Consider the following 14,767-nt stretch of genomic DNA (forward strand, 5'->3'; position numbering starts at 1 on the left):
TAGGGAGAAGTCTGCTTGCCTCAGCTAAGACCCAACACAGCCAAATGTTAATTTAAACAGCATATTGTGTTTTGAAAAATAAAAGAAAGTGGTCCTGGGCAGGAGAAAGTGTCAGTGCAATGTCTTAGGGGTCAACATTGTGACCTGAGTGTGACTTGGCCAGGAACAAAGCAAGAGTGACAGGGAGCTCATCAGGCAGGGAGGTCATCAGGCCAGACCAGAAATCCCTCCAGATCCTAAGGGGTGGGCCAGGGAATGGACTGTCCACTCAAGGACACTTTGAGAGTAAGAAGGAGCCAATGACAAGATGGAAAGGGGTATAGCAGAGGATAACAGGACTGTCTCAGGCCAGGTGGTCATCCTTTTTTGCACTAAGTGTAGGATTTGCCAAATGATCCTTAAACTGGCTGATTAGATTTAGCTGAGGCTTCTCAGGGGGCACCAGTGGTAAAGAACCCACCTGCGAGTGCAGGAGACATAAGAGATGCAAGTTTGATCCCAGAGTTGGTAAGATTCCCTGGAGGAGGGTATGGCAACCCACACCAGTATTCTTGCCTGGAGAATCCCATGAACAGAGGAGCCTGGTGGTTATAATCCACAGGGTCGAAAAGTGTCGGACATGACTGAAGTGACTTAGCATGCACACACGCACAAGATGGTGAAAAGGCAGGCCTGACCTCCTCCATCAGGAGGGAGGAAAAGTCACAGTGGGACAAGTGCTGGGCAACTGTACCCAGAGCTGCTGGGCGAGAACGGTGGAAGGAAAGGGATGGGTTGCAGGTGCTGACTGCAGGTCTTATTTTTGGAAATGCCTGGTGAATGCCAGGCCAGCATTGCCATGGGGCTGGGAGGTAGAGGGGATTGAAATAGAGATCCCAGGAGAGTGGTGGGTTTGAGCACTGCCAGGTCAAGTCTCCAGGGTCAAACCAGTTAGGCTGTCAGTTCTGGAAGACTTGTGAGGTCCTGAGGGAGACCCTGACCTCTGGGCTTGCCCCCTCCCCAAGTGTAAAGAGAGAGGGGGATGAGGCTTCTGTGGGGAGAGAGATGCCAGAGAGTCAGGTCTTGGACCAGGCACAGTAGTTTGCAGAAGTCAAGAGCGAGTGCGGCCTATGTGGTAGCTGGGTTGGGCGGGCAGGGGCAGGAAGGCGAAGACTGAGGGCAAGAGGAAGCCCCGGGGAGCTGGAGTCCAAGGGTCTGAGAGGCACCTGTGCTGGGGAGCGTGTGAGGAGGGCGAGACTTGTGGCCTGTGGGCTTCCCCCGTCCTGAGGTTATAGAGCGGTACAGCTCCGGCACTTGGGGTAGGCCCCAGCACCCTGCGCCGGCCTGTGGTTGTTACATGTGATGGGTGGGACCCCTCCGCCTGCTCCTTTCCCATGTCAGCTTTTTAATATGTCAGAAATCATCTCGGGTACCCCGGGGCCCTGTATGCCGAGGAAGAAGAGAGTGCAGAGGCCTCTGAGCAGGTGCCAAGTAGTGGTGCCATTTGCCCTTCTCAGGCCCTCCACCATCATCTTCCCACCCAGCCCGCTGGAACAACTGAGTCCTCCTATGTGCTCTGCATCTGAAATCCAGGTGCCCCAGACCTTCCTTCTTCATACCGTTCGAAAAGTAAGCCCTTTGACCTTTGCGTCGTCCCTTCCTCATTAGCCATTTTCCAGGAGTGTCGCCCGCTCATCATTTCCTCCCTTCCTCCCTTCCACTGCCCACTGAATTGATTTTCATTATAGCCCCACGCCCCTCACACCCTCACCTCCCTTACACACATGGGTGCACAAATTATGCACACACATACACATTCATTTATTCATGCCTCTTACATTTCGGGGCCCTGTGGGAAGCCCTCCAGGAGAACTTACAGGTAAAGAAATGAGCAGCGTATATAGATGGTCTGATGAGGGTGTCCCCCATTCTGTACACAGCTGGATCCTGGAAGATTTGGTGACAATGCCTTTCTAAGGGAAAAGGTTGTGACCACCCAGAATCAGAGGTCTACAAAACCGCGTGGTCCTTGTCCAGGATGGACCTGGCTTGGGGACACCAGATAACATATTATCTGCCACCTCTGAATCTTAGAACAATGTCCTCCCCCCTCCCCTGCCTCCATCCCACCAGGTGGACTGGGAGGCAGGTGGATGTCTCTCTTTGGAAAGAGCTATGAGATATCTTTTTCAGCGTAAGTACAATTCAGTATAAGGTAGCCAGGAAAAAAAAAAAGTGTATTCAGAATGTGACACATTTTTCAGAGACAGTGAGAAAGCTTGTAAGAATACACACTTGTATTCCCTATGAGCAAGGAACAAATGTAAGTTAGGAGAAAGGATGAAGAATGAGGTTCCACAGGATGGATACGAAGTCCAGAGCAGATGATGTAAGCAGTGGTTCTCAACCTTCTGTTTGTGTGCAGATCACCTGCAGGCTGGTTAAAGCACAGATTGCTGGGTCAAACCACAACCCCCTCACCCAGTTTTTAACTCAACAAGTTTGGGTTATGACTCAGAAATTTGGATTTCTGACAAGTTCCCAAGCAATGCTGGTCTGGGGACCACATTTGAGCCTGTTCAAGATGCCCAGTGCCTACCTAAGCAAAACTAAGAACAGTGATAATTTGAGATGTTCCAAGTTCATTGGAGGATCTGTAAGTATATGTGCAGTAAGGAATTTTTCTGTTTTATTTGATTGATTGAGACACTGTTAACCTTGAAACTGCTTCTGTTTGTAGAAACTTAAGTTCAGACAAGTACAACCATTTAATAGCTCTGTGACTGACAGCCTAATTAATCTCTCTGACGTCAGTTTACTGAATGATAAAAAGGGAAAACTAATGTGCTATCTGGCTTGTTAATCGAGATGAACAAGGTAATGTGTTTAAAGCTCAACCTGTGGCTGTCCTGTACTTGTGCTTCCTGCAACTATGAATCTTTTTCTTTCATCAATCCTGGAAAATACTCATCTATTTTTTTTTCAAATATTACTATCCTTCTTTCTTATCATCTCTTCCTTCATAGCTTGCTATTAAACATATTTTACCCCTTACTCCATCCTCAATTCTTTCTTATTTTCTGTTGCCTTTTCTCTATGTGCTGCACTATTTAATGTCCTTAGATTGTCTTTTGGTTCATTAATTTTCACTTCATCTGTATCTAATCTACTTTAAACTCATCCACTGTTTTTTTCCATCAGTTATACATTTTAAAAATTTCTAGCAGTCCTGTTTGTTCTGGTTGTTTCCCAAATAGTCCTGTACATTTTTTAGAGCATCTTATTGCTTGCTAGTTTTTGTGAGTCCCTCATTTGTTTTTTGAACATTTCATGCATAATTAGCTTATATTCTAAATCTAATGATTTCAATACAGAAAGTCCTTAGTGTATAAATAAATCTATGTCTCTCCTGCTCTCTTTCTTTTCCTGCCCTCTTTCTCATAACTCCTGTTTCCTTTGGTTTGGGGTGATCTTTTGAGCTTGTATTTGATTGATATTCATCTGTGGGACTCCTGAGTGTTCTGTGCCAGGGACACTGTCCTCCGGGGTTGAAGAGGTTTTCTTCTTCATGGTCCTTGCTTCATTGTGGGAATCCTAGGTTCAGATGCTCACCTTGCTGCTGACCCCAAGAATGGGATGTTCTCCCTGTGTCCACACCAGTACTGATATTGGTATTTGTCATTAGGTGAAACACACTTTTTTTTCTTATTTGTCACTCACTTTTCCCTGCTCAAGTTATAGCTCACTTTTTTCTTATATACCTGCATTTCAAAAGCAATCTGTGGGTTTAGGAAAAAAAAAAAACAAAAACCTTACTTTTGTTCACTGATGAATGAGACTGCATGACCCTCATATGCCCACAGTAAAAGCTGAGTTTTTTGAGTGCTCTCGTGTGCTGCCATCAGGAATCAAAGTGTGCCATTTCATTCGACACATGTGGCTCTGCAGCTATAGGTCAGCAAAAAGAGTCACGGCCTGTCTGAAGTGAAAAGTTTAAAGAGGGTTATGGACTGATGTGAGTATCTCTTCATTGGTCTGATCAAAGTCCCCATGAAGCTGGAGGAGAAGCAGTGTGACCTGTTTCACCTCATGAGTTAGAGCAGAGGGAGAGAGGGGGGAGTTTGTGATAAAACTTTTAAAAAGGCAGATGTGTGAAAGAAGAGCTTGGCATGGCCCTGTATTTGGACCTGTGTTCCATACTGATTTTGCTTTCACTGCATGAGTGGAAGTCTCACATGCCTCAATTTTGCTCAAGTGCAAGACAGAAGCACCCAGAAGTTGCATTTTCTTTTCTCTTCTGTGGATCATTAGGGCTGGTACCTCTCCTGAGTCCAAGGATGCTCTCGGCATGATGCTGGCAAGCACACTACTGAGCAGGGTTCCCAGGTGGTGCAGTAGTAAAGAATCCATCTGCCCAATGCAGGAAATACAGGAGACATGGGTTCAGTCCCTGGGTCAAGAAGATCCCCTGGAGTAGGAAATGACAACCCACTCCAGTATTCTTATCTGGAAAATTCCGTGGACAGAGGAGCCTGGCTGGCTACAGTCCATGGGGGCACAAAAAGTTGGATGCAGCTGAGCACACATACTACTGAGCATGCCACTCCCACATCTTCTCCCCCACTCCCAGCTCCTCTCTTAACAAGCCACCGTCAGGCCCCATGCTGCAGTATCTGACCACCTGATACAGCATCAGCTCTGGAAGGGAACCTCCCCACCATGTCTCTCTGAACTTCCCATCCAGGCCATAGATATACAGCTCATCCCCAGAGCCCTCCTTTCCCCCGAGCCAGCCATGCTCTGCTCTGCCATGGGGAAAAAAAAATACGCAGACAGTGAGAATGCCTGGTGGGCCAGGCTGTGCCCCGGCTGTTCTGTTCTGTCTGCAGCAGACACAATGCCATGACCCCAGACCCTGGTGGGTGAGGGTCACCTTGAAGGTCCTACCACCGCTTGGGTCCTTACTTCCCTGTGAATGTCTGGGCATCATTACTACGTGTTTTCTCTGATCCAGGAAGTCATAGGAAGCCCTCCAGGCTGTGTCTGGCAGAATGAACACTCTCCAGACCTCAGTTTTGCTTGTGCCTCATGTCTGTGATGTGCAAAACCTGCTTATGGCAGAGCCTGAGACGGTCTACCCTTGGAGACAAGGTGGATCTCCTGCTGTCTCAGCAGGGACCTCAAGTCAATCTTAAGGCCAATTAGGACAGCGTCACAGTTTGAAAGCACTGAAGTCCCACACCTTGTAATAGCAAAACACAAATCTGTCGTGAGCCAAGATTTGTCTTGGCTTCTTCTATCTGCTTCTTCCAAGAGACTCCCTGGAAAAAAATTCTTCTGAGGCTTCTGGGAATGTGCTGAAGACAGTTAAACTGGAAGGTGGTCAACCTCAAGAGAGGCTGCAAGACTAGCCTTTTCTCTTTCCGCTTTGGGCATCCATGTCACAAACCCGGTGGGTGTCCCAGGACACTGGGGGTCTTTCTGAGGAACAGGACGGGGCCGGGAGGAGGAGGAGCTACTTGAGCTTCCAAACCAGTATTTTCCATATGTTAGATTAAAAATAGCCCAGCCCAGGATCTGCCTGCAGCCAGCCAGCAGACACCTCACAGTTGCTGGCCGTTAGTGTCACCAAGCCTCTGGTCTTTGCCACCTACAGATGCTGGGCCTGTGGGTTTCCCTTCTTTGCCTCGTTTCCTGCCAGCTGCCTTGGGGGCCGCTGAGGCTGCATGTCCATGGTCTGTCCCTGTGCCTGCTGGTCCTTAGACTGTGCTCACCAGGTAGCTGTTGCCACTGGTGTCAGGATCTCTGCAAGAGACAGACTCCTCCAGGGCCTGTTCATGGGAGGATCCTCAAGGAAGTGCGTGCCTTTACAGAAATTGCTGATCTATTTCTGTCTCACACCAGCTCTCTTTTAATGCCATTTTTCTTATGAAATATTCAATACACACAAGACTGCCTCACTCTATACGTGTATCTTAGTGGATAATTATAAAGCAAATGCCACCAAAGTCAAGAACTAAAATAGGAGAAGCATCACAGAAGGCCCCTCACTCACACCCATCCCAGAGAGGACATCACTTTCTGTATCCTTGTGTCCAGCATGCTCTGGCTCTTTTCTTTCACTTGTTACCACCTAGGTATACATTTTTCAATGAAATCGTTCAAATTTACCTATCTGGGAACTTCATACAGGTAGAATCACAGTGTCCATTTATACTTATGAGAGTCACTTGTGCTTTGTATCATTTGATACAAACATTTGAACATTTGTATCATTTGAACAAACACTGTCCTTTGTTCATTTTATTCATGACATTCTGTGGTATGAATACCCCAAGACTGACTGACTCTGTACTCAGCAGATACTTAGCTTGTTTACAATTTTTGATAATGACAAATAAAGCTGATATAAACATCCCCACACACATTACAGGTGCAGAATGCATGCATTTTGTATATCTTGGAGTGGATCACTGACTCAGGGAATACATAGGTTCAGTTTCAGTAGAGAATTCCAAATTGTTTTCCAAAATGATTGAACCAATTCATGCGCCTGCTGGCAGTAAATGAAGGTGCCTAATGCCCTCATTCTCAGCAATTTATTATGTCCAGTCTTTTTAACTTTTGCCAGTCTGGAAGGGGCATAATGTTATTTCCATTGTGGGCTTCATTTCCATTTACCCATTTCTAATGAGGTGATTGCACCATTTCCCTGTCATTCTGCTATCCTCTGTCTGTTTAACAATAAAAGATCAATCAAGACCTAAGGCAAGATAGAGTGGTGGGCACTGGACGTGGATTCAGAAAGTCAGAGTTCAGATCCAGTTAATTGTCTCCAGGACCCAAAGGTCCAAGATACAAAGGTAAAAGTAAAGTTAGTTGCTCACTCGTGTCTGACTCTTTGTGACCCCTTGGACTGTAGCCCACCAGGCTCCTCCATCTGTGGGATTTTCCAGCCAAGAATACCAGAGTGGGTTGCCATTTCCCAATCCAGGGACTGAACCCAGGTCTCCAGCATTGCAGGCAGACTCTAAGCCAGCAGGGAAGCCCAAGACACCAAAGACTTGAAATCAAAGAGAATGGTATTTTGGAATGGCCTATGGACATCGTTATCTGGAGTTAACCTTTTATATGTATTTGCATAAAGTCTTAATGCTTCGTATTTAGAATTTGTATAATTCTTTGAATCTTCAAACTATCCTATTTGTTTGCCACTGATGCTTATAAACTAAGCAAAGCAGGGGTGAATAATCCTGCCTTATAAAATAGCTTCCCTAAGAGATAAACTCAGTTCTTCCTCATATAAAACTGTTTTTCCTTTTCTGTGTGGTTGTTTTTCGATTTGACAGCAGCCAACTGGCCTTAATGGGCCATGTGACCATGAAAGGGAGCTTACACTTTGGGGTGCAGGCGACCTGCTTGGGTTTGGGGGAAGGGCTGTTTTCACAGTGCAGAAGGTTTCAGAAGCAGTCCTGCAGAGGTCGAGGGGAGTCTGGGTGTGTCCCGCCACCCACACCAGCTGCCCTGAGCACTGAGGCATGGAAGGAACCTGTTCGCCGCGCACAGCCAAGCACAACTTAAAAGAAACTTATTTTTAAAACAAAGTTCCAACCCCATGTGACGCAGCTTAGTTCTCATGTCCTGGGTTCACTTTTTGAGATGAATCTACAAGGCCAAAAGTGACTGTGTCAGCTTCCAAAGCTGGCCCTGTGGATGTGGTCTCTTACAGCCAAGGGGAGGCATCAGAAATTTCCCCACAACAGGGAAATCCCACAACAGTTTTGGCACATTTGGGCATCTTCCCAAAGTACAGTTGACTGGACACATTGCTTAACATTTGCAGGCCTCAGTTCCCTCATTTTAGAAAATGACAAGGCCGGCAAGGCTTTCTGGGACCTTCTGAGATCTCGGTGACTTACCCTCTCACATCTTGTGATCCCAAAGGTTTGAGTTGCTGAGAGGGGAAGATGGGCTGAGGATGGTGATGACTAAGGAGTTCAGTTGGGGGAGGGGATTCACCTCCATTCTGTGCCTTTGCAGCCCTCACCTAGACTGCACCCTCCCACAGTCCCACAGGTCTTCCTGGGCAGGGCAGAAGACCTCCCCCTACAGTGCAATGGGTGTCTCTGTTTGGCATCAGGCTCACAAGTCTCATCCCTGGATAAGGGAAGGGAGTGGCATCAAGGAGGGGACCAGGAGGCAGAGCCTGGGCAGCCAGCACAGCCCGGGTCCTGCTCATTGGTCCCCAGCCCCCAGTGAAGGACATTTTCTTCTCCTGGTGACATCATCTGACGCTATCGCATGGTGGTTTAGTCACTAAGTCGTGTCCGGCCCCATGGACTGTAGCCCCGCAGGCTCCTCTGTCCATTGCATTCTCCAGGCAAGAATACTGGAGTGTGTTGTTATTTCCTTCTCCAGGGGATCTTCCTGACCCAGGAAACGAACCCAAGTCTCCTGCATTGTAGGCAGATTCTTTACCATGGGACATTTTAAATCCCAGTCCTGCTTTCTCCTCCCTGTAAAAGGGAGGGTGAGCTTGACGGAATGAAGAGGGTCTTAGGAAGTGGGAGCCTTTCCTGGCCTCCATCTGGGGTCAAGAATATTCCTAGTTAAAATGCCCACCAAACACCCCCTCCAGTGACACACCCTGGGCTGGGCAGGGGATCTGCACTGTCTGGAATCTAACCCAAAAGCAGACCTCATGGAAGAGAGGAGCCAAGTGCAGAGGGCTGCACAGACTCCACTGTTCCGGGGTGCTATGGGATTCATGTGCCCGTGCTCTGAGCCAAGTGGTGCTCCAGGTGAATGGAGGACTCATGCCCAGAGCCTGGGCCTCTCCTGACATCCCCTCAGTGCTCCCAAGCCCGCTGGGTGTTCCTTGTCTGGGACTCGAGGTGTCATCGAGCTGTGAGCTGGGCCTCCCTGGGTACGAAGCCCTTGACCCAGAGGCCAAGACGCTGCTGCAGGCGGCCTGCCCAGGGCGCTCCTCCCCACCCCCGGCAGGCAGTAGGAGTGATGGTGCCGCACTGTCTTCTCTCTTTCAGGATCAGGGCCAAGGACAACGGGTCCTACGCCCTGTGCCTGCTGCACGAGGGCAAGGTGCTGCACTACCGCATCGACAAGGACAAAACGGGGAAGCTCTCCATCCCTGGCGGGAAGAATTTCGACACACTCTGGCAGGTACATGTCCTCCTGGACCTTTGTAGAAGACCTGGGTCCTTACTGAGACCTGCCCAATCAGAGTCTATGGTGCACCCTCCAGGTTCCTGGATGCTTTGGTCTAGGGTTACCATGTTAGGTGACTGAGGCTCCCATAGCTTGTTCAGGGCCCCTCAGCTCTTGGCACCAGGCAGTGGTACCTAACCAGGACTACACGTGGTTTAACAGGAGATCCTGCCTTAAGGCACTAGATTCTGCCTTAAGGCACTCTACCTGGAGCCCAGAGTAGCCTTTCAGACAAATACACAGTAAAGAAAGGTATAGATGGCTGGGAAGGGAGTCTTAGAGATGGCTAATCAGACTATTCTTTGAATTGTGAAAGGCCAAATTTAATATGAAATGTCAAGTGCCATTCTCGCTGCAAAATGAATCACTGCAACATTAAGGCAACCTAGTGGTCATCATTTCCTGCGTGTCAGGCCGCCACTTGTATAGGATTATACACGCCTGGCCTAAAAAGGGGTTCTTCTTAACCTGCTACTGCTGCTAAGTCACTTTAGTCGTGTCCGACTCTGTGTGACCCCATGGACGGCAGCCTACCAGGCTCCTCCATCCATGGGATTTTCCAGGCAAGAGTACTGGAGTGAGGTGCCATTGCCTTCTCCGCTTCTTAACCTACCTGATAGTAAAGCCCGAAGCAATGTGTAATATGAGAGTTACTTAGGCGCTAGTGAGCTCTAATCCGGTGTTCACCCCTGCTTTCCACCAGGTACGAAAGACTTGGCTTCATTCTAAATCACAGCTCCATGAGAAAATGGTAGAACATCCTATAAACTGTAGTGGGCCCAGAGGCAGAGAAAACCAAAGGACTCTGCCACCCCAAGAACGACAGCTACGTTGAGTTTTTGTAGGTGCAGGATGTCACTGGGGAAGGGTTCAAATGTCCACACCAGGCCCCACCAGGAACTTCATGGGTGGCACCAGCAGGAAAGTACCAGGCTCAAAAAATCTTGTCTTTTTAAAACCTGAGATCAGGGATCCCCATTACCTTTAAAGCACTCAGAGTAACCACCACATGATGTATTTTGGCTCTTAACTGTAGCTGGAAGAAAATCTTTTTCTTTGAATGCTGGGTATTTTAATATTCATGCATATTAGTCATAACGCTGACATTATCTTTTGGTTTGTAGCTCATTGACGTGTAGCTCATTATTGACCACAGGCTTTGCTTTATTTTAATGGTATCGTTTTGAAAGGGTGTTTGCCCGGTGCAAATCAGAGAGATGAGTAGGGAATATTGCCTTCTGGATTAATTTCCCATCAGAAACTCTCACCTCCTACAAGAATCGCTGAATGTGTGCATTGAAAGGCACTGGCCTCCATCCGTCAGTCTGATGCTTGAAGGTCCTGGGCTCCATCACTGCTACACAGCCATTGGATTTCTCCTGAATGACCATTTTCCCTGAGTGAGTCCACTCACAGTCTCCAAGTCTGCATGCTGACTTTAATGTTAAACATCTTTAATTGTTGGAAAATTCCTTCCCAGGACTTTTTCCCATATTTACTGATTCCGCTACCATATCGTAGTAGTCAGCCTTAATTAAATCTTTTCCTTGTATGTTTGTTTAAGAAAGAGCCTCGAAAGTGCCAGCAGTACCTTCCATTTTCATGAGTGTGATTTCAGTGTTCTTTCTTGACAACAGTAAGGTTCCACGGTACCCTTCCCCTACCCAGGAATTTGGTGCTGTTTTTCTGAGAGTTGGTAATTACTTCACTACTCTAGTTTTCCTTTCTGTAGAGAAAGAATCAACACACTTATGGATCACGTCTGGCCCTGAGCTGCTTTTGTGTAGTCCTTGAAGAAAAATGGTTTCTATATTTTAAAAATATATATATATTTTTAAATAAAGAACTATGTGACAGAGATGATATGTGTAATGAAAAGCCCTAAAATACCAGTATCTGGCCCTTTACAGAAAATGTTTGCATACCCTTGCCCAAGAGGGAAATCTTTATGTATATGCCCACCTCCCACCCATCCTTTTGGAGTAGATTGTCTGAAACCATAAGCATGTAAGGAGATATTTGAATGATAATGGAGAGATGCATGGGATATTTCAGCTGTTGTAGGGATCTCAATACTATGTCTGAGAACACACTGTTGCATTTAACAGAACAGAGAGAGCTTTGCTGTCCATTTCAGTAGTGCGTTAGGGCTGGTCATACTGGAATATTTACAAAGAGGGTGTATCTCATGTTGTGTTCTTTCCACAACAAAATAAAATTTAAAAGAAGAATGCTCCCTGGAAGGATAAAATATATTCACTCAATGAACATTTACCCAAATAGGTAAGTTTTGAGATAAAAAAAGGTTTAGGAGCCAAGAGTCCATAAATGGAAAAGGAATCAATAAATAGATATGAAAGAAATATCAGATAGAAGGATTTTAGTTTGTCTGAAGAGGAAATATCTGTTTGAGAAAAGAAAATGTGAAAACTAAGGCTGTCTTCGTATTGCATAATTTTGATTAGATATAAATAAATCTACTTACCGTTCATTTCCTTTTTAATGTAGGAATCAGACATCATGATTCATAGTTTCCTGGGTACCATTAGCCAAGGGTGTCCATGTTCTGTGAACATAAGGCCATTCTCCAAAGGGTCAGCTTTCTCCATGGCCTAGTGTGGTGATGTCTTCTCTCTGAAACTTTTGGGCTGAGTTATTTGGTCCCTCCAAAGCCTTTACCCGAAGCACTAATACAGAATCAATTACTCTACCTTATAATTCATTTATAGCCTTCTCCACCAAGGAAGTAAGCACCTCAACAGTAGGAAATGTGTCTCATTCACCATAGTCTACCTTTCGTCCTCTCTCAGGGCCTACCAAACAACAGAATGTTTGTTGAAAGACTGAATAAATGAATTCATTGTTATAGTATCACATGGATATAGAAGAATATAAACAAAGACATGCAACTTATCACCAAAGAAAGAAGGAAGGAAGGAGGGAAGGGAGCAAAGAGTAGAATAAGGTTAAAAAGGGAAGGTGGCATGTGGACTTCTGCCGGAAGTCTGAGGGTGGCAGAAAAGAGGTGTGGGGAGGAATCAGGAAGATCACCAAGGAAGCAACTTTTGTTGTTTAGGGCTGTCCTTGAATCACTTTTAAAATCCAAAAGGGGAGTCAGCTGCTCCAGGTAAGGAGCATTTCCTGCCCCCATTATTTATGATACTTTCTTACTTTTTTCTTTTTCAGCTGGTCGAGCATTATTCTTATAAATCAGATGGTTTGTTAAGAGTTCTTACAGTTCCATGTCAAAAAATTGGCGGGCAATCGGGTGAGTAGCCAAGACATTGGAGTCTCACTCCTTCAGATGCTGATAATAATCAGCCTCTGATTTTAGATTTTAGATTTGATCTGTTGCAAAGTCAAACCAGATGGGATGAGACTTTGGTTTTACTGATTGATTAAAATGATTACTCCAACTGTATATTTATCATTCATCAAAAACTAGTCAGTAACTTTAAAAATGGATTTGTTTTTATTGCTTGTATGAGAAAATTGAGTGAAAGAGGATAACAAGAAATGTATGCAGAAAATATATCTGCTTCTCAAGCAGTAATATTTTACAGTCATGTTGATTGATCTGCAGTGGAGGAGGGGATAAATAGATGGTTTTCACTGACACAGCAGTAATTGTGCATGTTTTTTCTAACCAGGAAATATTAACTTCCGTCCACAACTTCCAAGTTCTCATCCTGGGGTAAGTGTTACTTAGCCAGGCCATTAAAGATGAAGCAGTTGTATATTAGCACAATGAAAAGTATTTTTAGACAAAGGAGTAATGGTCATTGCTTTTATCACACTTGATAAACTGGGATTGCTGGTGCAGCTAGAATCAGCCTATTTTCAGTTCTGAGCTAGCTAAGTTAGCTTCTTTGGTAGGTTAAAATACCTCCATTTTCTAAAAGTATATGAAATATCCATGTAACCCAATGTTAAATCAGAAATATACCTCCTGGTAGATTTTGGAAATGGTAACATATTGTTCAGGCTCAGCCCTGACCCATCCATGAGGAGTCACGTGTATGATCCTTGTGACCACATGCATGATGGGTAGTAAGCTGGGTATATAAATTGTCTCAGTGAGGTTGACTGCCAAACTCTTTTGGTTAAATCAACCAAGACATTGTTATCAGAAAACTCACCCTTTCCAGGGGAGCTGCTTTGGCCATAGCTTGGTGGAGGAAGGCTTGGAATGGGGGTGCTTGCTGCTATCACTTGAGAGAAGAAGCCTCTAGAAAAGGATGGAGTTGAAGGCTTGGCAAGAACCCACCACCCACTCCACATCAGTGGGTGGTGAGAATGTGATCTCTCCACACTTCTACATGTGGGTTTGGCCAACACATGCCTGATGCTCCTGAAGAGAGAGAATTCCAGCTCTCTCTTCCCTCCAGACTATTAGGAGCTGACACACAGATTTATACTCCAAGCAGGAATGATGTCCTGCTACTTTGAAGGGGACCTTACTGTGGACCTTTGATGCCCTTTAATGCCATTTGTGAGGTCTAAAAATTCCCCCAATATGAGCTATGTGCTCTATATCTCACTTTCTGCCCGTTACCCCTTAAAATCTGCAGAAGTTAAAATGAACCCTCCACCCATGGTAGAGGCTATTGACTTGTTCAGAAGCTGCACCTATGCTGAACCAAGCAGTCTGTCTGAGGCAGCTCTTGTCCCCGAATCAAGGGAACTGAAATGCCAGTGAACTTTGGGATCAACTTCTAAAGTAAAGCACCATTATGGAGTCATCATTTTGTTTTACCCTTTACACGACTCATGGGCCTGGCAAGTCAACTTTAAGATTTTATCCACCATGGGACAGGTCCATTTTGCTCTAAGAGGCAGGTGGGCTTAGAGGTGAGAACTTTAAAAGAATATCACGGTTTCTCTTTAGTTGTGCATCACGTAATGGCTTCAAGGAGTTGGACATTTTGGAAAAACTTCTTACCGACTATATAAAAATATGCATGTTCCCTAAGGGTCCAACTCAGTGAATTTCCACAAATATCATAGAACCAGCACCCAGAAGTAACAAAATTGGGCTCTCAGAATTAGTTTCTTTAGGATGATTTGTCTTCAGTTTGACAGTAATTATATATGAAAAGTGGTCTATTTAATATGAAAACTTGAATCTTATAGCCTTTCATGGAAAATATTGCCAAAATATTTTTCCAGATCCTTCTACTCAAATAGTAGGTTTTTCTTGAAGCCTTTCTAATGATCACATGTTGCCTCTAGTGCATTTCATCAACAGAATCTGGAGGGGGTTACTGTAATTATGGAACAGCTGAAATAACATGTCATGTAAGGCAGCCTGTATTTGTTTTCTGAAACATTTACTATTCCTCTTTGCCATTATGGTTTCTAGACTTGGTCAGCGGGTGGAATAATCTCAAGAATCAAATCATACTCCTTCCCAAAGCGTGACCACAGAAAGGTGCTAAAGAGTCCCCTGCTTGCTGTCCCTGACTGAGTGGTAGGACAGACCCGCACTCAGCACCCACGCTCTGCCCTGTGGCTGCCCCTCCGTGTGCACTGCTGCCGACCCTCCTGCTGCTCTGGTCTCATG

General features: G+C 45.6%; 1 protein-coding gene across 6 annotated transcripts in view; it reads left to right on the forward strand.

The window, feature by feature from the left end:
• The window catches only part of SYK (spleen tyrosine kinase), a 75,621-nt gene that overhangs the window by 27,702 nt on the left and 33,152 nt on the right, over positions 1-14,767 (forward strand). For 5 of the 6 annotated variants that reach the window (XM_010835945.1, XM_010835947.1, XM_010835948.1 and 2 more), the window contains 4 exons: positions 9,024-9,159; positions 12,391-12,472; positions 12,855-12,898; positions 14,567-14,635. In XM_010835945.1, the coding sequence (XP_010834247.1) occupies positions 9,024-9,159; positions 12,391-12,472; positions 12,855-12,898; positions 14,567-14,635 (331 nt within the window). The remainder of the gene's footprint in view (positions 1-9,023; positions 9,160-12,390; positions 12,473-12,854; positions 12,899-14,566; positions 14,636-14,767) is intronic. The other variant, XM_010835950.1, reaches the window with a different exon arrangement.

The sequence above is a fragment of the Bison bison genome, unplaced genomic scaffold, assembly GCF_000754665.1.
Source record: "Bison bison bison isolate TAMUID 2011002044 unplaced genomic scaffold, Bison_UMD1.0 scf7180017864057, whole genome shotgun sequence".
In the NCBI taxonomy this organism is placed as follows: Eukaryota; Metazoa; Chordata; class Mammalia; order Artiodactyla; family Bovidae; genus Bison; species Bison bison.